The 25,915-nt window shown below is 37.3% G+C and overlaps 1 protein-coding gene across 1 annotated transcript in view; it reads left to right on the top strand.

Annotated features, from left to right (window-relative positions):
• LOC111145066 (solute carrier family 25 member 16) overlaps positions 1-20,082 on the top strand; it is a 51,061-nt gene extending 30,979 nt beyond the window's left edge. The window contains 5 exon segments of the mRNA XM_022499680.1: positions 10,098-10,219; positions 10,515-10,581; positions 13,992-14,154; positions 17,297-17,365; positions 18,601-20,082. Coding sequence (XP_022355388.1) covers positions 10,098-10,219; positions 10,515-10,581; positions 13,992-14,154; positions 17,297-17,365; positions 18,601-18,757 — 578 coding nt within the window. The 3' untranslated portion in view covers positions 18,758-20,082.
• Positions 20,083-25,915: the final 5,833 nt, after the last annotated feature.

The raw sequence follows: 25,915 nt of genomic DNA, 5'->3' as shown, positions 1-25,915 counted from the left end.
AGTTATTAGCAAAACTTAACTCCTTTAATATTGAGGAAGTTTTAACTTTGTTAAGTAATCAAAGACCTGATCATGACAAAATATAGAAACTGGTTTTTCTGGGCAGATAAAGGAAAGGAAAACACTTTTTTTTTTTTTTTTACAATTTCTTATCAAGACCAGACCAACAATCTAAGAAAACTTTGTCTCTTTTTTTTTTTTTTTTGAAGATTTTATTTATTTATTTGACAGAGAGACTCTCAGAGAGAGCACAAGCAGGCAGAGCAGCAAGCAGAGGGAGAGGGAGAAGCAGGCTTTCTGCTGAGCGGGGAGCCTGACATGGGGCTCAATCCTAGGACCCTGGGATCATGACCTGAGCTGAAGGCATTTGCTTAACCTACTGAGCCACCCAGGTACCACAGAACTTTGTGTTTTTAACAGAGAAAAAAGCCAAATCTCAGTTTTATACCAATGTATTTTTATTTTTTTAATGAGTACACTTTATTTTTATTTTTATTTATTTACTTTTGTAAAGGAAGCTCTATTCCCAACATGGGGCTTGAGCTCACAACCCTGAGATCAAGAGTCACAGAATTTACTCTCTGAGCCAGGCAGGCACCCCTACCAATATACTTTATTTTTAATTAATTTTTTTAAAGATTTTTATTTATTTATTTGACAGACAGAGATCATTAGTAGGCAGAGAGGCAGGCAGAGAGAGAGGGGCGGAAGCAGGCTTCCCGCCGAACAGAGAGCCCGATGTGGGGCTCAATCCCAGGACCCTGGGATCGTGACCTGAGTTGAAGGCAGAGGCTTTAACCCACTGAGCCACCCAGGCGCCACCCAATATACTTTTAAAACTCATTCATGGGGTGCCTGTGTGGCTCAGTTGGTTGAGCTTCCAACTCTTGATTTCAGCTCAGGTAATGATCTCACGGTTGTGAATTTAGCCCTGCATCCAGCTCTGTGTTGGGCGTGAAGCCAGTTTGAGATTCTCTTTCCTTCTCCCGTTGTCTCCTCCCCACCTCACCCTCCTATCCCCCCAACCAAAGAAACAAAGAAACTCATTCATTCCAATCTTAGTTCTGAACATGCTTAAAATTCTTTTCCAAGGATTCTACCTCACATACTTACAGCTTCCTTTATACATTCAGATTTAGTCATAAGCTTTCTTTCTCTAAATAAGAGAAATTTATTGTCTCTTGTAGGACAGTCTCATTGTAGGACAAAATTATGTTCTTTTCCCTCAACAAAAGTGTATTCTCATCCTTGTACCATTTTATTTATTCAGTCTACCTGTCCTTAACAATAACTTATGAAAATTTTGAGATAGACAAAATTGATCTTCATTTCAAATTGCAACAGAAATAACATGAATTTATTTGACATTTTAGTAAACCTTGATAGAATAAAAGTTTATATTTAATACTGACAACTCTAAAGACACATTTATTTTAATTAAACCAACTATCTTGAGTTAGCTTTGATACTGAGTATGTTGCACATCCTCTAAAAAATCAATTTTGTTCTCCGCTGTCAGTTTTACCTGGGACTCCGGTGAGGAAATCTGAACTGGGTGGTTTAAGTCCAGGGGAACCTCTGGGCCTCTTCATGTTGATTTGGGACGTGCTTCAGTTTGAACCTCATGAGGAAGTAGCCGAACAGCTTGGGGTGCCTTTTGCTCCTTGATAGCAAGGGTAGGAGGAGCAGGAGCCCATGGTGTTGGAGGTGCTGAGGATGGTACAGGAGCTGGCTAGCCAGTGGTAGTGCAGGAGCTGGAGGAGAGGGAGGCCGAGGCAGAGGTGCAGGGGAGCCATTGGCAAGGCCAGAGACAGATTGAAAGTTTGGACTAACATTCCTTTATCTCTGTCTCCTGTCTTTCCTTTTGCCAAGCCAGGCTTTTTTTCTCTGGCTGTTTTTCAGCCCTCTGCACCATTTGTTCAAAATATGTCCTAATGGACTTTCTTCGGGAGCAGAAGGTATATTCCCTATTTTCCTAGGCAAAAGTTCAGAAAGAACACAGAAGAAACAAAATGAAACTAAAAGAAACCAAGAGTACCTCCATTAGTATTCATTCTTCCCCAGAAGTCAGGGGTTTCACTGACTGAATGAACCAAATGGCTTCTTGGTTTTTGGTTCTCCCCAAAAGTCAGAGCTTCACCAGCTGAACCAGGTGGCTTCCTAGACAAAGCTAAGAAAACCAAACCAAAACCCCCTATTTGGAAGCAACCAAATGGGAGGAAGGAATTCAAGAGAGCCATTCAGTGGCCATCTTTCCTCTGAGCTTAACATATACATAGGCCAGGTGGTGTTACTAGAATATCATTTTCTTCTCAGTCATAGGTTTATAATTAAAAGTAGACCAGTCAGCCAATATTCTCTCTAGGAGGCTTTGAAAGGGTATAGAAATATTACTTCTCATCTGCTACATACACTCACATAGGTACAAATTCCAACAGAGATCCTGCCAAATATGTACCCTAGCTTCCTGTTTACTTCTCATTGTTCCTCTTTCCATCAGTACCCTCGCAAATTTCAGTGGCCTCTGCCACAACTCCAAGCTATGCAAGCCTGAACAAATAGGTTATGAAAACCTGACAGATGGTTCGAAAGAACCCAATAGTAGGGAACTAAGGAAGTACAGGGTCCAATAGGCATTTATTGGGGGGAACTTACCAGGATCCAAATTTCTAGGGCCTGCTACTTCTAATTCATTTCTCTGTTTCACCAAATGCGCTTAAGACAGTTGGTGCCAGTTCTGGGCAACTGAGAAAGAAAGTCCTCGAAATGAAACAGGTTTCAGCAGCAAGTAGCCACAGGTAGCTGACTCAGACCTATCACAGCCACTAGCTCAGGAAACACAGGGAGGTGAGAGGTACTGTCACAGCTAACTGCTCTCTACTGGGGAGTCCTAGGGGGCTGGATAAATCAGAAGTATAGCTCCTGACTGGCTCACCAGAACTGTAGCTGGGGCTCAGAGGTACAAGAGCACCTGACTCCAGGGTTCCCAAACAGACCAGGTTTGGCCACGTGCTGTGGATAAAATCCAGAGGTAGAGGAGGGGATGGCAGTAGAACAAGAAAGGAATTTATTTCTGTGACGCCATTACCCGGAATACAGTGGATTAACACCTCAAAGACTGTCTTGAAGGGCTGAAAATACTTCTAGGTTGATATAAGGAAATTGTGGACAAAGGTCGGTGAATACATGCAGGTGGGCAGTAAAGGTTAGGTCGATCATTGTTGTGATGTCAATCCCATGGGGTCTCGCTGGCTCAGGGCCGTTGTTATTGCTTGAGAGATGCTCACAGGATTCTCTGCCCACTTGGTCTTTTGCCTGAGTTAAGAGATAAGCTGGAAAGAACTTAAGCAATTAGAAACTGCAGACTGAGGTCACAATGGGGGTGGTTGAAGTCCTCTTTCATCTTCCCTCTACTGCCTCTGTCTTATAGTGTTAGTTCCTTTGTTAAGAAGTTCTTTATGCTTCTTGCTGGAGCAGAACAAAAAATTTATATTTAAAAAAAATTCATATTTGTCATATTTTCAGAATATAATCTCTGAAGTTTTAATGACCAAGAATTATCTTTCTTTAGTATCATGGTTACAAATATAATTTGCAATCATAGGATTTTTGTGTTTTATACAGTGATAATGAGGTAGTGTTGAGCTCTTCAAAGCTTTGCAAATCAGCAAAATCTAACTGCTGATTAAAGTATGTTTTTGGTTATCACAATTCCTGGATTCTATACTATGGAGACAATGAGAGGGTGAGAATCTAGGGAAAAAGCAGTCACAGTCAGTTTGGATTCATCATTAAGTCCTCAGTTTCTTTCTTTTTTTTTTTTTTTTTAAGATTTTATTTATTTGACAGAGAGAGAGATCACAAGTAGAGAGAGAGAGAGGAGGAGGCAGGCTCCCTGCCTAGCAGAGAGCCCGATGTGGGACTTGATCCCAGAACCCTGAGATCAGGACCTGAGCTGAAGGCAGAGGCTTAACCCACTGAGCCACCCAGGCAGCCCCAAGTCCTCAGTTTCTTGACTAAGGGAGGGAAAGAGAAGTTTTGCACATACACAAAAATTGCAGGCACATCTCAACTTGATTGAGTCTTGTTGCTTCCTGGTAGGTGAAGATATACTGGTTTCTGTATTGGATTGTAGTTGTAAAATGGGGGAAGAAGAAAAATATCACCACCACTATCAGAGGTAGGTAGTTTCTGATTTCCCTTAATTGTACTTGGAGGACTTTTTTGGCCTCTCTGTAAAGCAGTGCTAGTTAGAATAGTAAGGAAGAGATATGTGAGTATAGAAAAAAGGCCAAAATGGGAGACACTATGTTTATGAATTGAAAAACCCCAGTCACCATGTGGATGACTGATATATATGTCAGTCTGATTACCAGCAGTCAAGCTGACTTCCCACTTTGTTACATATTCTTCTTCAGTAGTCCCTCATTGTTTTTTTTTTCTTTTTATATTAAAAAAAAATTTTCATTTGAATTCTTGATGTGCAGGAAGTGATTGAGAATGAAAGAATTCAGGTAAAAAGAGCAGACAAATGATTTGGTTCACAAAAGAAAGGATCGAAAAAATGAATAGCGGGGAGCCTGGGTGGCTCAGCTGGTTAAGCATCTGCCTTCAGCTCAGGTCATGATCTCAGGGTCCTGGGATCGAGCCCAGCATCAGGCTTTCTGCTCAGTGGGGAGCCTGCTTCCCCCTCTCTCTCTGCCTGTCTCTCTGCCTACTTGTGATCTCTCTCTGTCAAATAAATAAATAAAATCTTTTTAAAAAATGAATAGCTTGAAAAAGACTGGGAGAATAATAACAACTAACATTTAAATATAATATTTAGTTTATGTTGGGAATTATATTAAGCATTTATTTACATATATTAACTCATATATTAACTCACTTAAGCTTCATAAAAACCCTCATAGATTCTGAAGTTGACACCCAGGTTAAGTAGTTTGCTCAAGGTCACACAGCTAGTTAGAGGTAGAGTCTAATTTGAACTCAATCAGGCTCACTCTAGAGTCCATACTTATAAGTTCTTTTGATGATTTGATCAATTTTGATCATAAGTAAAAAATAAATAGTTTATAAATAAAAAATAGATTAGTTGAAATGAGAAAAGTTCAAACCAAGAAAATAATGCTAGTGCTAGATTACTTGACAGTAAGTCCCTGCGTAAGTCCCCAGCAAAGCAGGGAGTTTTGGTATTTTGAAAAAGCATTAATATAGTCATTGTGAGGAAAATCAGAACTTAGTTGGATATCCTCAAACTTATTTTACACTGTAATATTCTTTTTAGTTTGAACAATGTAAGACATCATAATCTTTTTCCATAGTTAGGATTTGTAGAAGTCTACATCTAGCCCTGTAGAGGGCTTCATAGTTTTATACTTAGAGTGAAGGGTAAAATATGATTATCAGAAGAATATTTCTTACCTCCCCTTCATTCCAAAAATAAGTAAACATTTAAAGTCACTAATTAGTTTTCAAGATTTCAGAGTGCAAAATTATTAAGAATTCTCTGCTTACATTCTAGGGCTTAAAATTACACTGAAATCATTAAGTTATTTTCAGGAATATTGAAAAACAATAACAAAACTTGGTGATTTTTATATCCCTGTGTAACAAAATTCAACTGAGAAAATTTGAAGATCGGGTTGGCTTTTTCAACAACTCATCATTGGGCAGCATCCCATCTAGCAAGTAGAAATGAGGGCTGGAAGACTTTTATAACCAGAAGGGGGAAGAGATAAAGAAAGAGTGGGCACATTTCTGAAGAAGGTTGAAACTGCATTTAGGTTAAGTATTAAGAGTTGGTCTGGTGTTATGAACTTAGCGCAAGTGACTCCATTTTGGGCCTGTTGTTTCTTTTTTCTTTTTCTTTTTCTTTAAACCTGTTGTTTCTTTTTTAAAAAAATATTTTATTATTATTTGTTATTATTTTTAAAGATTTTATTTATTTGACACAGAGAGAGAGCGCATAACCGGGGGAACCACAGAGAGAGAGGGAGACACAGACTCCCTGCTGAGCAGGGAGCCCGATGCAGGACTCAATCCCAGGACCGGAGATCATGACCTGAGCTGAAGGCAGATGCTTAACCAGCTGAGCCACCCAGGCTCCCCAATTTTATTATCTATTTCAGAGATGGAGAGAGAAAAGGAAGCATGAGTGGGCAGAGGGAGAGAGGGAGAAGCAGACTCCTTGCTGAGCAGAGAACCCCCATGTGGGGCTCCATCCCAGGATGCTGGGATAATGACCTGAGCTGAAGGCATACACCTAACCTACTGAGCCATCCAGGCACCCCCTGTTGTTGTTTTTTTTAAAGGGTTTTTCTTTTTTGTTTTTAATTTTATTTATTATTTGACAGAAAGTACAAGCAGGGGGAGCAGCAGGGAAAGGGAGAATCACATTCCCACTGAGCAGAGAGCCTGACAGGGGCCTCCAGCTGAGGGCCCTGGGATCATGACCTGAGCTGAAGGCAGACATTTAACTGCTTAATAACTGCTTAACTGGGGCGCCTAGGTGGCTCAGTCGGTTAAGGCCTCTGCCTTCGGCTCGGGTCATGATCCCAGGGTCCTGGGATCGAGCCCCACATCGGGCTCTCTGCTCAGCGGGGAGCCTGCTTCCTCCTCTCTCTCTGCCTGCCTCTCTGCCTCCTTGTGATTTCTGTCTGTCAAATAAATAGATAAATCTTAAAAAAAAAAAATAAATGCTTAACCAACTGAGCCATCCAGGTGCCACCCCCCCCAACGCCCGTTGTTTTTTCTTAACAAATGTTAAGAAACCTAAAACAAAGGTTTTGTTTTTCTTTAGGAAGATTAGATTTTTTTTTTTAATTTAAAAGAAATATATGAAAACATGGCTAAAATAGGGGCACCTGGGTGGCTCAGTGGGTTAAGCCTGTGCCTTTGGCTCAGATCATGATCTCAGGGTCCTGGGATTGAGTCCCGCATTGGGCTCTCTGGTCAGCAGGGAGCCTCCTTCCCCCTCTCTCCCTGCCTGTCTCTCTGCCTACTTGTGATCTCTCTCTCTCTCTGTCAAATAAATAAAAATCTTTAAAAAAAAATGGCTAAAATATTGTGAAACTAGATCACAAGTTTAGCATTCCAGTAATCGTTGGCATTATTTTTTGCCATTCTCTGATGTACAATTAGGTTATGCCCATTCCTCAGTCTGACTTATGGTCTTTCCAATTACTTTCTGACTCATGGTTTTGCATCTTTTAAGCTAATGCCTTGTTTACCATTTCTGATTTCTGAATGCACTCATTTTCTACCAATTTATCATTTGCCACTTTGTGAATTCAGTTATTTCATGTTAAGCCACCTGAAGGAAGTAAGAAGACAACTAGAATTTCTGAAATAAAAAATTAAGTTTAGAAATCACTAAGCAAATGTTGAATAATAAAACAAAATTACAAGAAAGCAACATATGTCATGGGATGAGCCAGAAAACTTTGTTTTGAATCCTACTCTTTGATACAGAAAACTATGAATTTGGTCAAGTTACTTAACTGATTTGAACCTCAATATTCTGAATTTGTAAAGCAGTAATAATAATATCCATCTTCGGGTGCCTGGGTGGCTCAGTGGGTTAAAGCCTCTGTCTTCAGCTCAGGTCATGATCCCAGGGTCCTGGGATCGAGCCCCAAATGGGGCTCTCTGCTCAGCAGGGAGCCTGCTCCCCCCCCCCACCGCCTCTCTCTGCCTGCCTCTCTGCCTACTTGTGATCTCTGTCTGTCAAATAAATAAATAAAATCTTTAAAAAAAATAATATCCATCTTCTACCTTGTAGGATTGTTGGTGGTGTTTGGCAAGTATTAGAGGTGGTATTTGTAAGGCACCTGATGTGGTGTGCTTGGCACATAGTCTTTATTGTTATGGGCAAACTAAAAATGTAAGGTTTAAAATGTCACAGCTATACCACAGATAACACTAATCATAAATCAGCCTTTTCTTCCAGAGTCAAACCTGTTCTGACCATCATTAGGCTAATCTTGACCTAAAGTATTGCTCGTATTTAAAATTAAATACATTACTTCACATAAATTCGGGTGTCTGGGTGGCTCAATTGGTTGAGTATCTACCTTCCCCTAGGTCATGATCCCAGGGTCCTGGGATCCAGCCTTGCATGGGGCTCCCTGCTTGGTGGAGAGCCTGCTTCTTCTTCTCCCTCTGCTGCTCCCTCTGCTGTTCACCTTGCTCGTACTGTCTCTCACTCTCTCTCTCTCAAATAATAAAATCTTTTAAAAAGTTAAAAAAAAATAATTAAAAAGCTCTGTATAGTAAACTATCAAAAAACTGAAGACAACTTACCGAATGGGTGAAGACATTTGCAAATGATATATCCAATAAAACATTAGTATCCAAAATATATAAAGAACTGATAACAACCCAACATAAAAATAACCCCAAATAATCCAATTAAAAAGTGGACAAAAGACATGAACAGACATTTCTCCAAAGAAGATATGCAGATGGCCAGTGGACGCATAAGATCCTCAACATCACTCATCATCAGGGAAATGCAAATCAAAACCACAATGAGATATCACCTCACACTTTGACCAGAATGGCTAAAATAACTCAAGAAACAGGTATTGGCCAGGCTATGGAGATACAGGAGCCCTCGTGCACTGTTGGTGGGAACACAAACTGGTTGAAGACAGTATAGAATTTCCTCAAATAATTAGAAGTAGAATTACCATATGATCCAGTAATTCCACTTACTGCATATTTACCCAAAGAATACAAAAATATTAATTCCAAAGGATGTACGCACTCTTATGATTATTGCAGCATTATTTACAAAAGCAAAATTATGGAAGCAGCCCAAGTATCCATCAATAGATGCATGGATAAAGATGTGAGACATACATACACACACTGGAATATTATTTTAGGCATAAAAAAAATGAAATTTTGTCATTTGCAACAACATAGATAAAGCTAGAGAATATTCTAGCTCCTAAGAATGTATAGAGTTGTTGAAACTATTATTGTATACCCGAAACTAACACTATGTTAACTGTACTGGAATTAAAATAAAATTTTAAAAAAGTAATACCTATTTTAAAAATACATGATTTAATTTAAATAATTTTTTTTTAAAGATTTTATTTATTTGACAGACAGAGATCACAAGTAGGCAGAGAGGCAGGCAGAGAGAGAGGAAGGGAAGCAGGCTCCCTGCTGAGCAGAGAGCCCGATGCGGGGCTCGATCCCAGGACCCTGGGATCATGACCTGAGCCGAATGCAGAAGCTTTAACCCACTGAGCCACCCAGGCGCCCCACATGATTTAATTTAAAAATAACCCAGCTGGATAGTTCATGCAATTTGAATATTATATTTATTGATGAAAATCTAGAACTTAATACTAAATCTGCTTATTGGATTTTTATTCTTAAAACAAATTTTTCTAGGACTATGAGCATTTATATTTTTATTACGTTTCATCAACAACAAATTTACAAAAATACTAAGAAGAAAATAATGATCCTGCTTTGAAGTTTAAAAAAAAATGCCTTTAAAATATTTTTATAAGAATTCCAAGGGGCGCCTGGGTCGCTCAGTGGGTTAAGTGTCTGCCTTTGGCTCAGGTCATCATCCCAGTTTCCTGGGATTGAGCCATGCTCCCTGCTCAGTACGGAGTCTGCTTCTCCATTTCCCTTTCCCCCTGCCCCTGTGCGTGCGCTCACTCTCTCTCAAATAAATAAATAAAATCTTACAAAAAAATAATTCCTTTGATAAGTAAAACATCTCTTCATTTTAGGATCAGAGATAGTAAATTAAAAGTCAAATATCTTGCCTAGTGCTAGGAGATGGTTTTTTCTTTCTGGTATCTTACCTGGGAATAGACAAGAAATAGAATTTTAAAAAATACTCATAGTACTATTTTCGTGTTAATAATAAAACTTCACAGTGAGAAGAATTTGAAAAGACTTTACAGACTGACCCTTTGCTTACAACGTTGTTTTTCAGCTGATGATATTCTATCAGTAATATTTTTTATTGCATTGGGTTTTCAACATTGCTATAATTTGAGAGCACTCCTAATGATAGGAAGATACATATATATGATTTTACATTTAAGTTTCTACTTTTTTTTCAGGTATGACAGCAGTTATCTGTACTTACCCTCTTGACATGGTGAGAGTACGCCTAGCATTCCAGGTGAAAGGGGAACACACTTACACAGGAATTATTCATGCATTCAAAACGATTTATGCAAAGGTATTTCACATTTACTTTTCTCACCTATATTGTGCCCCCCTCTTTTTTATGTAAGTTCCATGTTCAACATGGGGCTTGAACTCTTGACCCAAGATCAAGAGTCTCAAGCTCCACTGATAATTTGAATGTTATTTAAACTCTTTTGTTTACGGTTATTGATATTAATAATTATGACACATCTATGTTTTGAGGGGGTTCCAAAATAATTTTTTCATTGGAATGTATGCTTTTGTTTTTTGGTATTTTCATACTAAGCACAATGTAATCTTACTTCTAATTTTTCTTCATTCAAAAGGAAGGAGGTTTCCTTGGATTTTACAGAGGCCTGATGCCCACTATATTAGGAATGGCTCCATATGCAGGTATTTTCAAATTTGGCAGAATCTTGATCTTTTATTCTTTTCTAAGAATGATTTTTAAATTTTAGCATTTTGTATTCAAGTCCTTATTCACTCTGGATTTATTTTTTTCTTCCTTGAGGGTAATCATTTGATCGAGGACCATTTATTAATTAGCCCCTTTTCCCCAGTGATCAGGAGTGGTACTTCTAAACATAATAGGTGCAGTTTTATGAATCTTTATATTTGGTAGGACAAGTCCCTTTACATTTTTTTTTTTAAAGATTTTATTTATTTATTTGGCAGAGACAGAGATCACAAGTAGGCAGAGAAGCAGGCAGAGAGAGAGAAGGGGGGTAAGCAGGCTCCCCACTGAGCAGAGAGCCCGATGCGGGGCTCGATCCCAGGACCCTGAGATCATGACCTGAGCCGAAGGCAGAGGCTTAACCCCTGAGCCACCCAGGTGCCCCTTAATAGGTGTTCTAAGATCAACCCAAATTGATTATGACAAAATGACCTTTTTATGTCCTGTTGAATTAAGTTTGTTCATTGTTCTTAGAAGTTTTACATCTGTATTCCTAAATGAGATTAGCTTGTAATTTTCTTTTTGTAATATCCTTTTGTGGTTTGGATATCAAAGTTATTTAGGTCTTACAAATGAGTTGAAGAGAATTTCCTCATTTTCTATCTTCAGGAATAATCTCTAATAAAATGATTAGAATTGTCTGTTTTTTGAAAGTTTTCATTGTGGCTGATTTTTCTTTCTTTCTTTCTTTCTTTAAAAAGATTTATTTATTTATTTATTTGACAGGCAGAGGTCACAAATAGGCAGAGAGGCAGGCAGAGAGAGAGAAGAAGGGAAGCAGGCTCCCTGCTGAGCAGAGAGCCCGATGTGGGGCTCTATCCCAGGACCCTGGGATCATGACCTGAGCTGAAGGCAGAGGCTTTAACCTACTGAGCCACCCAAGCACCCCTCATTGTAGATGATTTTTAAATACTGGTCTAATTTCTTAAATGGTTGTAGGACCATTCAGATTTTCTATCTTTTGTGGACCATTTTCGGTAATTCATACCTTTCTTTACCATTTTGAACTTGACCCTTTTGTATTAGTTTCCTTTTTTTTTTTTGATAAAAGATTTCCCTTATTTCATATTTTTTTACATCTGTTCTATTGTCCTTTTTTTCATTTGTATTTGTTTAATCATTTATTAGATTTTTGCAAAGAATCAGTTTTGGTTTTTGTTTTCTTCTCTAGTCTACCTTTATTTTCCATTTCATTGATTCTTACTCATTTCTTAATTATCTTCTTCTTCCTCAGGTTTATTCTTCAGCTGGATGCTTACCTCATTCATTTTCATCCTTTGGGTTTTTTTTTTTTTTTCCTAATAAAGGCTTTCCCCCGCTAAATCCTACTTCAGCTGTATCCCATGAGTTTATTTTATTCATTGTTTTTACTTAAAATGTGGAAATTTTCAAACATGTTCAAAAGTAGATAATAGTATACTGAGCTACCATGCACCTAGCACCTACCTTCAACAATGATCAACTCACTACCAATCTTTTTTCACCTATGCCCCTAAATACTCCCTCCACTCTCATCCCAAATTGTTTTAAAGCAAATCCATTTTATTTCATCTACAGTATTTCAGTATTCAGCTCCTATCTATGCTTTTTCTTTTTAAGCATAACCATACACTTTTGGTTTTCAAACAAAACCATGAATATTTGCCTAGTGTATTTTTCAGTTTTTTATATGCTACTTTTTCATGTCTTTGTGTTTTAGGTATTCCTTTTGCAATCATTATGTAACTGGGTATTTTTAAAAATTTGTACTTGTTTCTATACTTTGCTATTTGATTTCTACCTGTGGGCTTTTCTTTTTATGTTTTTAAAAATTTCTTTCTTGTTTGCTTATTTTCTGAACTCTTACCTACTGTTTTGTATAAATTTACTTGTCCCTTTCTATGGTCGTTGGTCTTTAATTATGATCTTAATCTCCCAAGTTTCAGACCCAGTGATTCCATCTTCTGTAGACCCGTGGCAAGATCCATCTCAATAGCTTTCTGCTATTGGCTTCATTATTTAGAGTCACTTCATCTCTCTCGTGGGCCCACAACTCCCAAGTGGGCTCCAGCTTATATTTTTGGAAGGCTGTGGTGCTGGGGTTCTTGAAGACCTTCTCAGCCTTTTTGGAAGTCCAGTAGCAATGACAGAGTCATTCAGAGTACCTAGATTGCTGTTATGTTGGAAGCAGAACTTCATAATTTTTTGCTCTATTTTCTTCTCTAAGTTTTTTGTTTCTAAAATATTTTTAACCTAATTATATATATACATAATTTTGTTTCTTCATTTTTCCCCATTTCCCAAACATTTTTCATATGTTTGAATATTCTTTACAAATGTCATTTTTATTAGTTGTGTCATATTTCACTGAATACTATTCCACAGCATTTAGATATTTCTAATTTTTTTAACTTACTTTTAACCTGCAATTAATTTCCTCATTATGAGCCTTTTCAGATTTTAGATTGTCTTTAAAATAGACTTCCCAAATATAAAAGTATATGAATATTCTAAAATTATGTATCACCAACTCAAAATACTGTAATAAGAATTTTGTATAAAGAATAAATGTATATATTGAGGTATTCGCCTAGACTGAATTTTTGTTAGTGCTCATTTCTTGTTAAGCATCAAGAATATTTTAAATATATTTTACAATTTAGTAATATCAAGCTATCTTGAGTAATGTTTAGTTATTAGAATTGCTTGAATTCTATTCTTGATTTTGTTAATATAGACTTTAATGGGTCTATTATAAAACCATGTAAATGTTCAGCAAGCACCAAGTACATGTTATTGATAAATTAATATTTATTAGATTTCACATGTCTTATGATCCAATATGAACATTTCTTTCATGGTTACAACTCTGCCCTGAAGACAAAATTAGATGCTGAGTTAAAATAACAATTCTTTGTCACTCCTGAAGTTTTTTTTTTAATCTTATCACCATCATTGTTAATGTGAATATAAGTTTATAATATATAATATAAGTATAATATAAGTGTCATATTTACTTGTAGTTATTAGTCATGAATTTTAACTTTTACCCATGTGAAACCTTGGAAACTATTTAATTCTATTAATATATAAAGTGGCATTTATAACCAACTACTGCCTTTATTCAATAAACTGAAGTATATATTAGTGTATGAAAACCATGGCTATACTTTTTATAGGTGGTTATTTTGTCATCTTTAGGTTACTTATAAATGTTAATTAAACCTTTTTCTTATAGAATAAGCCAAACATCAGAAATCAGGAAATGTATAGTTTGTTCCTTGACTTAATTGTTTATTATGAAGAATAGTGTCTTTTTATGACTCATGTAATATTAAGCATCATGGTGAATCTATATTTTGTTTTTCAGGTGTTTCATTTTTTACTTTTGGTACCTTAAAGAGTGTTGGGCTTTCCCATGCTCCTACCCTTCTTGGCAGACCTTCATCAGACAATCCTAATGTCTTAGTTTTGAAAACCCACATAAACTTACTTTGTGGTGGTGTTGCTGGAGCAATAGCACAGACAATATCGTAAGTTTCTTCATCAACTTAATTCAGTCTAATCGCAGTTTCAGTCTTGATTTTCAGCATTAGTTAATCGTTTTATTTTTTCTAATAGATAATTTAAGCACAGGATCCCTTGCAAAATATAAGCTGTAATCTAATACATTTTTCCAGATGTAGCACTTTAAGCATGTTGTAAATAATTAGGTGCCAAATTGACCAAGTTAATTTGAACCCATCCAGATTCCCGTGCATTCATTTAAAAGAAAGAAAGAGGGGCACCTGGATGGTTCAGTCCACATAGCGTGTGATTCTTGATCTTGGACTTGTAAGTTCGAGTTCCACATTGGGTGTAGAGATTACTTAAAAATAAAATCCTTTAAAAAAAAAATAAAATAAAATCCTTAAAAAATTTTTTTAATGAAAGAAAGATAAAAAAAGCAAGATAGAAAGAATTTTTAAGTATGGTCATCATACATATTTTCTTATGAATTTGCCTTTATGAGTTTCTGAAATCTGAGCTCTGTGTGTGTGTAAGGAGACACTTCTCTTGCACTAAATCTTGAAGGGTTCTTTTGTGCCAGGCAGTGTACTAGACTTTAGGACTTTTGCTGAAGGCAAAACAAAGTTATTGCTTCAAAAAGCCTACATTCTTAAGACAGTGGCAATACAATAGAATTATAGCTTAATAGAAGTTGTAGTGGGAATATAGACAAAGGTATTACTATATTGTAATTGGGAAGGTGATTTCCAAGAATTTCCCAGCCCAAGAGAGATTGATTAGATGAGATCAAAGAGGCTGGCACACTAGGAAGCAGGAACTTTTCAGGAACAAGAAGAAAAGCTTTCTGTGACTTGAGGAGTATCGTGAAAAAGAGGAAGTAGTGTCACAAAGATAAAAAAGAGTATCTGGGCGCCTGGGTGGCTCAGTGGGTTAAGCCTCTGCCTTTGGCTTGGGTCATGACTCTGCTCAGTGGGGAGCCTGCTACCCCTTTTCTCTCTCTCTCTGCCTGCCTCTCTGCCTACTTGTGATTTCTCTCTCTCTGTCAAATAAATAAATAAAATCTTAAAAAAAAAAAAAGAGTATCCAGTGGTAAGGAAAAGTCAAAGTAAAATAAGTACCAAAATGTAAGGTGTTTATTAGATTTTACAATGAAAAGATCACCTTTGCAAAAGCAGATTCAGTGTACCTTTGCGTGGAAGCCAATTGTACAAGGTTGAAGGTCAAGAAGGAAAGGTGTATGATTTACTTTTATAAACCTGACTGTGGAACCTTGCTCATTTTCAGAAACCCTCTAGCTCCCTGATTCTCTTATTGTTTTTACTGCCTTTTTTCTTTACTACTCACTTCTAATTTAGATCCTTAAAATTTGTCCTTTCTTTCCCACTTCTTTGCTTAAACTGTATTCTGTACCTTTTGACTCTTAGCCAATTCGAAGGCTCCCTTTCAGTTCTTTTGCTTCCTTTCAGTTGTTCTAGTTCTGGGTTTTTGTAACAGTAACCTCTCTCGGTATTTTCTTTGTTCATATCCTCATCTTGCTACCTATTCATGCTGATTTGTTAAGGCCCAGCCTGACTTTAGTCCTCTGCTCTTCCCATAAATACCTAGAATAGCTCATCTATCTTTATGGTTTCAGTGGTCACTTCTGCACAGATAACAAATTCTATTTAAGTCTTTGTTACTGACTCTCCATTACTTCTCTAGCAAGCTCTTGGATGTTTCTACTTGGACTTCTGCCATCAGTGCAAACTCCATAGTCCAGGTAGTACTTTCTTCTCTTACTCTTGGTGACAATCTTCAGCTCCTAGATTTCTTATTCGTTACTGATAACTATTAATCTTCTAGCCCTGGTAATATCTTGAAATCAACTTTCACATTCCCAATTATCACTCTGTCTTATTTTTTACTGTAGAACATTGCCCAATGTGCTTTTTCTTTCTTTCTGTTATTTCCCTTGTTCTACTCCCTGTACCTGGTCTTCTTCCATTCCCTCCTTTCTACTAACCAATTCCTGGTACTCACATACGTCTTTCCCTGTTTGGAAACTGAATCCTTCAGGTTGAGGTTTTTGTCCCTTAATTCTCATAAAGTTTCTTCCTCTTACTATCCCCCTTAAAAAAATAATTCCTGGAGATGCTATTGAAATACATATGGAGCTTTAGTGACTGGTAATGTTATTTTTTAAACTGTTTGATTAAAAAACATGGTTTCTTTTCAATTATAACATTTCATTGAAAATAGAAGTGTATATAAAAGTATATTATTATTTTTGTTATATATCATTTAGGTATATAGTACGTACCATGGAAATCTTTGAATAGGAAAGTAGAAAACAGCTTTGTCACACTGGAGCATGTCTCTAAGATTCAATTGACTAATGTTGGGATAACAGTACCTACTTCACGTAGTTGTGAAGATATAATGAGATAATTTACATAAATTGTTCAGCATAGGACCTAACACGAGTAGTCAATATTAGCAAAATAAAAATAATTTTAAAAAATCACTTGTGGTCCCACTCTTATAAGAGATTACTTTTATAAATTTCATTTCAGGTAATTTTTTTTTTTACATAGCATTTTCTCTGTCTTCTAAATGCAATATGTGTATTGTTGGTTTTTGTCCTTAAGGGAAAATTTTTGTTGGTCTACTGTATACTGGGGGACTTGCTGAATACTCATAGAATAGTGGTTCTCATCTGGGGGTGATTTTGCCCCCAGTGGACATTTATTAATGACTGGAGACAATTTTGACTGTCACAGCTGGCATGTAGTCAGCAGAGGCCAGGGATGCACTTACAGCACAGGATAGACCCCGCACAATTAAGAATTACCCAGCCTAAAATGTCCATAGTGCCAAAGTTGCCAAGCCGTGTCTTAGCTTCCAACAATGAAAAATACTCAGTTTGAATCTTCAGAAAGTAGCATTTAATTTGGCCTTGAGGAACGAATAGAACACTGTGTTGTAATGCTGAGAGAGAAGAATCATCTAAACCAATGGAACCACATAAGCAAAAGCAAGACCTTATGGGCTTATATATGGACTCCCAAAACAATAAAAACATAGGAACACATTCTTTTCTAAGGAAATAATATATAGGTCTTTGTATTCAATAATTGTTGAGTAGAACACTAAAAATCATTTTTAAGTCCTGCCTTTTTCTTCTAGCTACCCATTTGATGTAACTCGTCGGCGAATGCAATTAGGAACTGTTCTTCCAGAATTTGAAAAGTGCCTGTAAGTTCTCGTTCTCTGTCATTGTTCATTTTCTTTAGGAAATGTAATGTTTAAAGTGAGTAGGGAAATAGGACTATGGTCTTACTAGTTGTCCAGATATTATTATGAAATAGTGTTGCCAGTAAATATTACAGACATAATCCAAACAAAATAGATTGGACTAATGAGCCTGGCAGTTCTGTGTATAATGCTTGTACTTATTTGGAATGAATTGCTGCTTTATTGTGAATTTTCAAGTTGGTGGGTTTTTTTGTTTTGTTTTGTTTTTAATATTTTATTTATTTATTTGACAGAGAGAGATCACAAGTAGGCAGAGAGGAAGGTGGCAGGAGAGGGGAAGCAGGCTCCCTGCTGAGCAGAGAGCCTGATGCGGGGCTCGATCCCAGGACCCTGGGATCATGACCTGAGCCGAAGGCAGAGGCTTTAACCCACTGAGCCACCCAGGTGCCCCTTAAAAAATTTTTATTATTATATTATCTTCAGCTTATTTTTACACTTGTTTTCCAAAAGCTATTTAAGATGGCATTTTGGCTTCTTTTAAAAATGTTGTTATGGGGTACCTGGGTGACTAGGGGGTTAAGCCTCTGCCTTTGGTTCAGATCATGATCTCAGGGTCCCGGGATCGAGGCTTGCATAGGGCTCTCTGCTCAGGAGGGAGCCTGCTTCCCCCTCTTTCTCTGCCTGCCTCTCTACCTGCTTGTGATCTCTCACTGTGTCAAATTAAAAAAAAAAATGCTGTTATGGGAGGGTTGGCGCCTGGGTGACTCAGTTGGATAGGCATCTGACTTTGCTCAGGTCATGATGTCAGGGTCCTGGAATTGGGCCCTGTATCCATCCAGGCATGGCGCTCAGTGGGGAGTCTGCTTGTTCCTCTGACCCTGCTCATGCTGTGTCTCTCTATCAAATAAATAAATAAAATCTTTTTTTTTTTTAGATTTTATTTATTTATTTGACAGACAGAGATCACAAGTAGGCAGAGAGGCAAGCAGAGAGAGAGAGAGAGAGAGAGAGAGAGAGAGAAGGAAGCAGGCTCCCCGCTGAGCAGAGAGCCCGATGCGGAGCTCGATCCCAGGACCCTGGGATCATGACCTGAGCCGAAGGCAGAGGCTTTAACCCACTGAGCCACCCAGGCGCCCCAATAAATAAAATCTTTTTAAAAAATGCTATTATGGATCCTGAAATTGTCTCTTCATGAGTGGGTATAATGGTTTTGTCATTTAATCATTATCTTTCAGTACCATGTGGGAGACTATGAAGTATGTCTATGGACACCATGGAATTCGAAAAGGATTATATCGTGGTTTATCTCTTAATTACATTCGCTGTGTTCCCTCTCAAGCAGTGGCTTTCACAACATATGAACTTATGAAGCAGTTTTTTCACCTCAACTAAAGAAAATCACGTTTTCTTTTTCTTAATAAAATCTCAGAGGGAGAAACAAAATGTTACTTTAATTTTGGAAGGAACATTACTTGAAGGGGGATATTTGCCTTGTCACAGGAACCACTGGTTTTTTAGTACTTGATTTTTTTTTTATTCGTCACAAATCAGAAGTGCTTACTGTGCTTTTTGATGCCAAATGTTATACCTTAGAACATTGAAAAAAATTCCTAAGCTGATGCTGTCTAATCAGTTAGGTTATTTGAAACTATTTTAAAGTGTTACTTGGAAGTAGAACTAACTTAAAATTGGATTTAAGAGGTTGCCATTAGCTTTATCATGCTTTAATTCCAAGCTTTAATTATAATCATGATTTTCAAAGACTCTATGATTAGTTATTATAATTACAATAAATAGGCTTGGTTATATTGCAGCAGAATGGTGAAAACTGAATTTTTAAGTTATGTAAAACATAGCTTGGGGGGTTGGTGCTTGGCTGGCCCATCCAGAAAAGCATGTGATTCTTAATCTCGGGATCATAAGTTTGAGCCCCACTCTGTGTGTAGAGATTACTAAAAATAAGAAAATTTAAAAAAAATCTTACAAACATGCAGTTTAGATGCCAGCATTGAAGATTATTCTTATTATCTCTTTTCTCATAATTCTGCTCCACTGCATAAAGGGACTGACACTTTTCTCTTTGTTTTTAAATAAAATAAATGTTGTATTTAAAAATTAGCCTTGTAGAAACTCAACAATAAATGAAGAATTTTCAGGTATTGCTCAAATGTTATTACTAGGTACTAGGTACTATGACTGACTTAAATTTGTTTTTAAAAGTCAATGTATTTCCCAAAGGCAGTAATAATAAATACTGAATATCTTTGCTCTCAAAACAGATTAGCATTATAAATTTGTTTTTGTTAGGTGATTTGGTATACACTAGAAAATTTATTTAAGTGGACTGTGAAATAACCATTAATATAAGATGTGTATGTCAAAGAATGTAAGGTATTTTGTCATGATGCATCAACTAGTTCTTCCATGTAAAATAATTTTAGTGCAATATAACCTTAAGTAGAAATGTAAGACATGATTTAATTACTATTCTTTATGTTAAAATGGTTTAAAATATAAGAATTCCATTTACTGTGTTTTGATTACCTTTTATCTTTTATTGTAAGCATGACAGAAATGAGAAGGGAACAATTATGGTTCTGTCCTCAGAAGTAGTGATTTGTAAAATTGATGTGATTCTTTTTGATCAATGCAAACTATTTTAATTGTTCTAACTTTATAATTTTTCTATTGAGGTAAAATTGACATATAGCAATATATTAGTTTCAGGTGCACAATGTAATGATTCAATATTTGTATTTACTGCAAAATAATCACCACAGTAAGTCTAGTTACCATCTAATTTATGTATTAGAAAACTAAGTTGGAAGTGTTATTTCTGCTTCAGTTTTAATTTTGTTTGCATAAAAGATTTTTTGTCATAACTTAGTAAAAATTAGATGAACTGGTTTCATTTTCAAAGTCTTTATTTTAAAATGAATATGTATCTTTGTGTGATTTGTAAGTGTACCCACAAGTAGAAATACATGTGTTCTTAAAACTATTTTGTATATTTTCATTTCTGGGCTACATTGTAGCTAAATATTGTTATCAAATCTCAAGATAATTTAAATGTATGAAATAAGTATCTCAGTTATGTTATCAATAAAAGAGGACTGCAAATATTTTTTTAAATAAAAATTTGCATTCTATGTCTATTATAGAATACATAGGATATTAAAAATAAATTTTATTTGTATTTTGGCCATTATTTCTCCTTTTTAACTGTTCACATTATTAAAAAAACTGTTCATTGTCGTGAATAAACAATGAATGTTGGAACACTGAAAAAATAAAATTAAATAAAAAAAAACCTATTCACATCATTGAAGCACAAATGCTAAATATAAGTAGTTAGAATGTAAGAGTATTTAAAATAGTGACTATATTTATTTGATTTATTTCAGATTGATGACCCAAAGTGTATCTTGCCAGGTTATCTTCCACTGAGGATTGACTGTTTCTGTTTTGATTTCCACTGTTACTCTTCCTGCCTTTTGTGGGAATAGCCCTGTGATCTATAGAATGGGACAGACCACTGTCCCATAGGGATTGATAAGTGAGGTACCACTCCTAGCTCACAAGGGTATGGAGTTAGAAAAGTTAATAGGTATATATAATAATATCTTACCCTCTTTCCCCTCTGGGTATTCAACATCCATCTGTTCGGCACCCATTGTGTGTCAGGCATTATGGATAGCTTACCTTGGGAAGTCTGTTAGCTGTACTTTCAGTCTGATTTGGATGTCCAACAGCATCCAACGTCAGGTATTTCTCTAATAGAGTATGTCCTACACTTCATGGTAACTGCTTGTTTACCTATGTCCACCGAGATGGTTCTCTCAAGGGTTGAGCTCTGCCTTCATCCCCTATAAGGAGGACAGGGTGAGGCACCATAATGGATGTTCAATGATGTTTATTGAAGAAGGATGGCTCAGTCCATGTTTTTGGAGACTTTATGTTCAGTGGGGAGAAATAAGGCACATGGGAAGAACAATTTGAAAAGACAACCCTGAAATCAAGACCTGAGCTGAAATTTAAAGAGTTCAGTACTGAAAGATACAGAGAGTGTCTTTCAAAAGTAAGGATGGAAAAATTCTTAACAACATAGCAAATCAGGCACCTGGCTACCTCAGCCGGTAGAGCATGCAACTCTTGGTTCTGGGGTCATGAGTTGGGTGTAGACATTACTTTAAAAAAAATTAAATAAATAAAGTAGGCAACATACTAGCAAATTAAACCCAGTGATACATAAAAAGTTTATTATAGCATAATCAAGTTGAATTTATCCTAGGATTACCAAATGGTTTAACAATCTAAAGTCAATAGTGTGATTTCCGGTAATAACAGCATAAAAGAGAAAATCCTTCAATGGATGCAGGAAAAGTACTTGGAAAATTCACTATTGATTCATTATATGAATTATATTCATTATATGATTCATTATATCAATCTGATAGGGGGCATTTTGTCAGATTACATTTTCCAACAATACATTCCATCTCACCTGCTCTTCTCATGTGTCATTAACACTCATCCCATCAAGAGGTAAGGACTATGTGGGGTACCTGGGTGGCTCAGTTGTTAAGCGTCTGCCTTCTGCTCAGGTCATGATCCGGGAGTCCTAGGATCAAGTTCCACATGGGGCTCCCTGCTCAGCGGGAAGTCTGCTTCTCCCTCTCCCACTCCCCCTGCTTGTGTTCCCTCTTTCGCTGTCTCTCTCTCTGTCAAATAAATAAAATCTTTAAAAAAAAGAGAGAGAGAGAGAGACTATGTTCACCTCTTAAATTTGGCTTGGTGCACCTAAGACTACAGTGGGAGTAAGGCTATGTGACTTTTGAGGTTATGTCACAGTGCTGAGATGGCTTCTTTTGGAATTCTTGCTCCTGGAATCCAGCCACCATGCTATGAGGAAGCCAAGCAGCCTCTGCAGAGAAACTTACAGCCAGCCTCAACTTACCGGCCATTTGAGTAAGCCATCTTCAAATCGGGTTCTTCAGTCCCAGCTGATGGCTTTGTGGAAAAGAAACAAGCTTTCCCCACTAAGCTCTGTCCAAATTGAAATTTCACAAGCTAAAAAAAATTATTGTTGTTTTAAGACACTAAGTTTGGGAAGTTTATTTTGTTTTTATGTAGTATTAGATAACTGTAACAGTTACCCATGAAAACCCAACAGCTAGCATCATACTTCATGGTGAAATATTGAATGCTTTCCTCCTAAGAGCAGGTAGAAGGTAAGGATACCCAGTGTCACAACTTCTATTTAACCAATGAACATAGGTAAGAAAATGAAATAAAAAGCATAAAGAGCAGAAAGGAAGAAGTAAAACTCCCTCTATTTGTAGATGACATGATTACGTAGAAAGTCTTAATGGACCTATAGCACAATTTTGAGAAATTATAAGTGAATTTATATCTCAGGATATAAAGTAAATGTAAAAATATACATTTTTTAAAAAGATTTTATTTTCATTTTTATTTGCAGCCCCTGCTTCCATCAAATATTTTATTTTTAAGTACTCTCTACATCCAATGTGGGGCTTGAACTCACAACCACAAGATCCAAGAGTTGCATGGTCCACCGAGTGAGCCAGCCAGGTGCCCCTAAAAATATATACTTTTATTCACTATCAGGAAGCAATTTGAAAGCAATGTTTTAAAAAGATTTATTTATTTGACAGAGAGAGACAATGAGAGAGGGAACATAAGTGGGGAGAGTAGGAGAGAGAGAAGCAGGCCTCCTGCAAAGCAGGGAGCCTGATGCAGGGCTTGATCCCAGGACCCTGGGATCATGACCTGAGCCGAAGGCAGACGCCCAATGACTGAGCCACCCAGGTGCCCCTGAAAAACAATTTAAAAGCAATTTCATTTAGAGGTACTTGGCTGGTTCAGTCCGTAGAGCCTGCGACTCTTGATCCCATCATGGTGAGTTCAAGTCCCACATTGAGCATAGAGCTTACTTAAAAAAAAATTCAGGGGGCGCCTGTGTGGCTCAATGGGTTAAAGCCTCTGCTTTTGGCTCAGGTCATGATCCCAGGGTCCTGGGATCGAGCTCCACATCGGGCTCTCTGCTTGGCAGGGAGCCTGCTTCCTCCTCTCTCTCTGTCTGCCTCTCTGCCTACTTGTGATCTCTGTCTGTCAAATAAATAAATAAAATATTTTTTAAAAAAATTCAGGAGTGCCTGGCTCCCTCAGTCAATTGGTGGAGCATTGAAATCTTGTGTGGGTTGTGAATTTGAGCCCCACATTGGGTATAGACATTACTTAAAAAAAAAGTCTTTAGGGGCACCTGGGTGGCGCAGTCAGTTAGGCATCTGACTGTTGGTTTTGGCTCAGGTTGTGATCTCAGGGTCATGAGATCCAGCTCGGCATTGTGCTCCATGCTTGGCTCGGAGTCGGCTTAAGGATTCTCTCTCCCTCTCTCTGCCCCACAAACTCATGCTCTCTCTCTCTCTGTCTCTCTCTCTCTCGCAAATAAATAAATCTTAAAAAAACAAAACAAAACAAAACAAAAACCCTTTAAAGTACCTGGGTAGCTCAATCAGTACAGCATGTGACTCTCGATCTTGGGGTTTTAAGTTCAAACCCCATTTGGGGAATAGAGATTACTTTAAAAAAAATCTTCAAAAAATAATAAAATCTGTAAGTTAAAAAAAGGAACACAAGAAAAAACTATTTTTTAAGAGATTTTATTTATTTATTTGACCCAGAGATCACAAGTAGGCAGAGAGGCAGGCAAAGAGAGAGGAGGAAGCAGGCTCCCTGCTGAGCAGAGAGCCTGATGCGGGGCTAGATCCCAGGACCTCTGGACCATGACCTGAGCAGAAGGCAGAGGCGCCCCAACAATTTAATTTATAATAGCATCAAAAGTATAAAACAGGGACGCCTGGGTGGCTCAGTGGGTTAAAGCCTCTGCCTTCGGCCCAGGTCATGATCCCGGAGTCCTGGGATCGAGCCCCACATCGGGCTCTCTGCTCAGCGGGGAGCCTGCTTCCCCCTCTCTCTCTCTGCCCGCCTCTCTGCCTACTTGTGATCTCTCTCTGTCAAATAAATAAATAAAATCTTTAAAAAAAAAAAAAAAAAAAGTATAAAACATTTCAACTTAGTAAAAGATGTGCAAGAGCTCTACACTGACAATTACAAAATGTTGCTAAGAGACATTAAGGATCTGTATAAATGGAGAGATAACCCATGTTTATGAATCAGAAGACTATAGTGTAAAGAAATTAATTTTTCCAAGTTGATGTATAGATCAAATGCAATCTCAATCATAATTCCTGTAGGCTCTATTATTATTATTATTATTATTATTATTATTTTTAAAGATTTTGTGTATTTATTTGAGAGAGAGAGAGTGAGGCAGAGATAGAGCACGAGCAGGGAGGAGAGGGAGAAGCAGGCTCTCTGGTGAGTAGGGAGCCCCAGGTGGGACTCAATCCCAGGACCCTAGGATCAAGACCTGAGTGGCAGACATTTAACTGACTGAGCCACCCAAGTCCCAGTCCCCCAGCCCTCCGAAGGCTCTTTTCTAGAAACTTGCAATCCGATTCTAAAATCTGTATAGAAACTCAAATATCTAGAATACCCAAAACAATCTTTTTTAAGATTTTTTAAGATTTAAGAACAAAGGCATCACCACCTGACCATATGACTTACTATAAAACTGTAATAATTATAACATTGAGGGACTGGCATAACGATCAACAAACATCAGAATAACAGAATAACAGAGTAGAGAGCCCAGAAACAGACCTGTACTTAAAAGGTCATTTGACGTTTTAAGGGTGCCAAAGCAATCCAATGGGGAAGGAAAGCCTTTTCAACAAGTGCTGCTGGAAAAACTGGATATGCACACAGTGGGTGAGGGAGATTCAATCTCTACCTTGTACCACACACACAAATTAATTTGAGATGGATTATGGACCAAAATGAAAAATAGAGCAATCAAGCTTCAAGAAGAAAACAGGAGAATATCTTCATTACTTAGGGGTTAGAAAAGACTCCTTAGGCCACAGGTAGCAAAAAGCATGGAAGAAACATGGACAATTAGACTTCAGAAAGACTTAAACTTCTCTATAAAGATCTTGTTAAGAAGATGAATAAGTGGGGTGCTTGGCTGGCTCAGTCAGAAAAGCATGTGACTCCTAATCTGGGGGTTGTAAGTTTGAGCCCCACATTGGGTGTAGAGATTACTTAAAAATAAAATCTTTAAAAAAAATTGATGAATAAGCATGCCACAGACTGGGAGAAAATCCTTGCAAACGTATCCAACATAAGTCTTGAATCTAGAATATAAAGAATCTCTGTAACTTAACAATAAAAGAACAATGCAATTTTATTTTAACTTTTTGATTTTTTTTTAAAGATTTTATTTATTTATTTGACAGAGATCACAAGTAGGCAGAGAAGCAGGCAGAGAGAGATAGGAGGAAGCAGACTCTCTGCTGTGCAGAGAGCCCGATGCGGGGCTCGATCCCAGAACCCTGGGATCATGACCTGAGCCGAAGGCAGAGGCTTTAACCCACTGAGCCACCCAGGCGCCCCTAACTTTTT

The sequence above is a fragment of the Enhydra lutris genome, unplaced genomic scaffold (genome assembly GCF_002288905.1).
Source record: "Enhydra lutris kenyoni isolate GAN:26980312 unplaced genomic scaffold, ASM228890v2 scaffoldscaffold12, whole genome shotgun sequence".
NCBI lineage: Eukaryota > Metazoa > Chordata > Mammalia > Carnivora > Mustelidae > Enhydra > Enhydra lutris.
The sequence above is the reverse complement of the archived record's forward strand: the minus strand, read 5'-3'. Positions and strand labels throughout refer to the sequence as shown.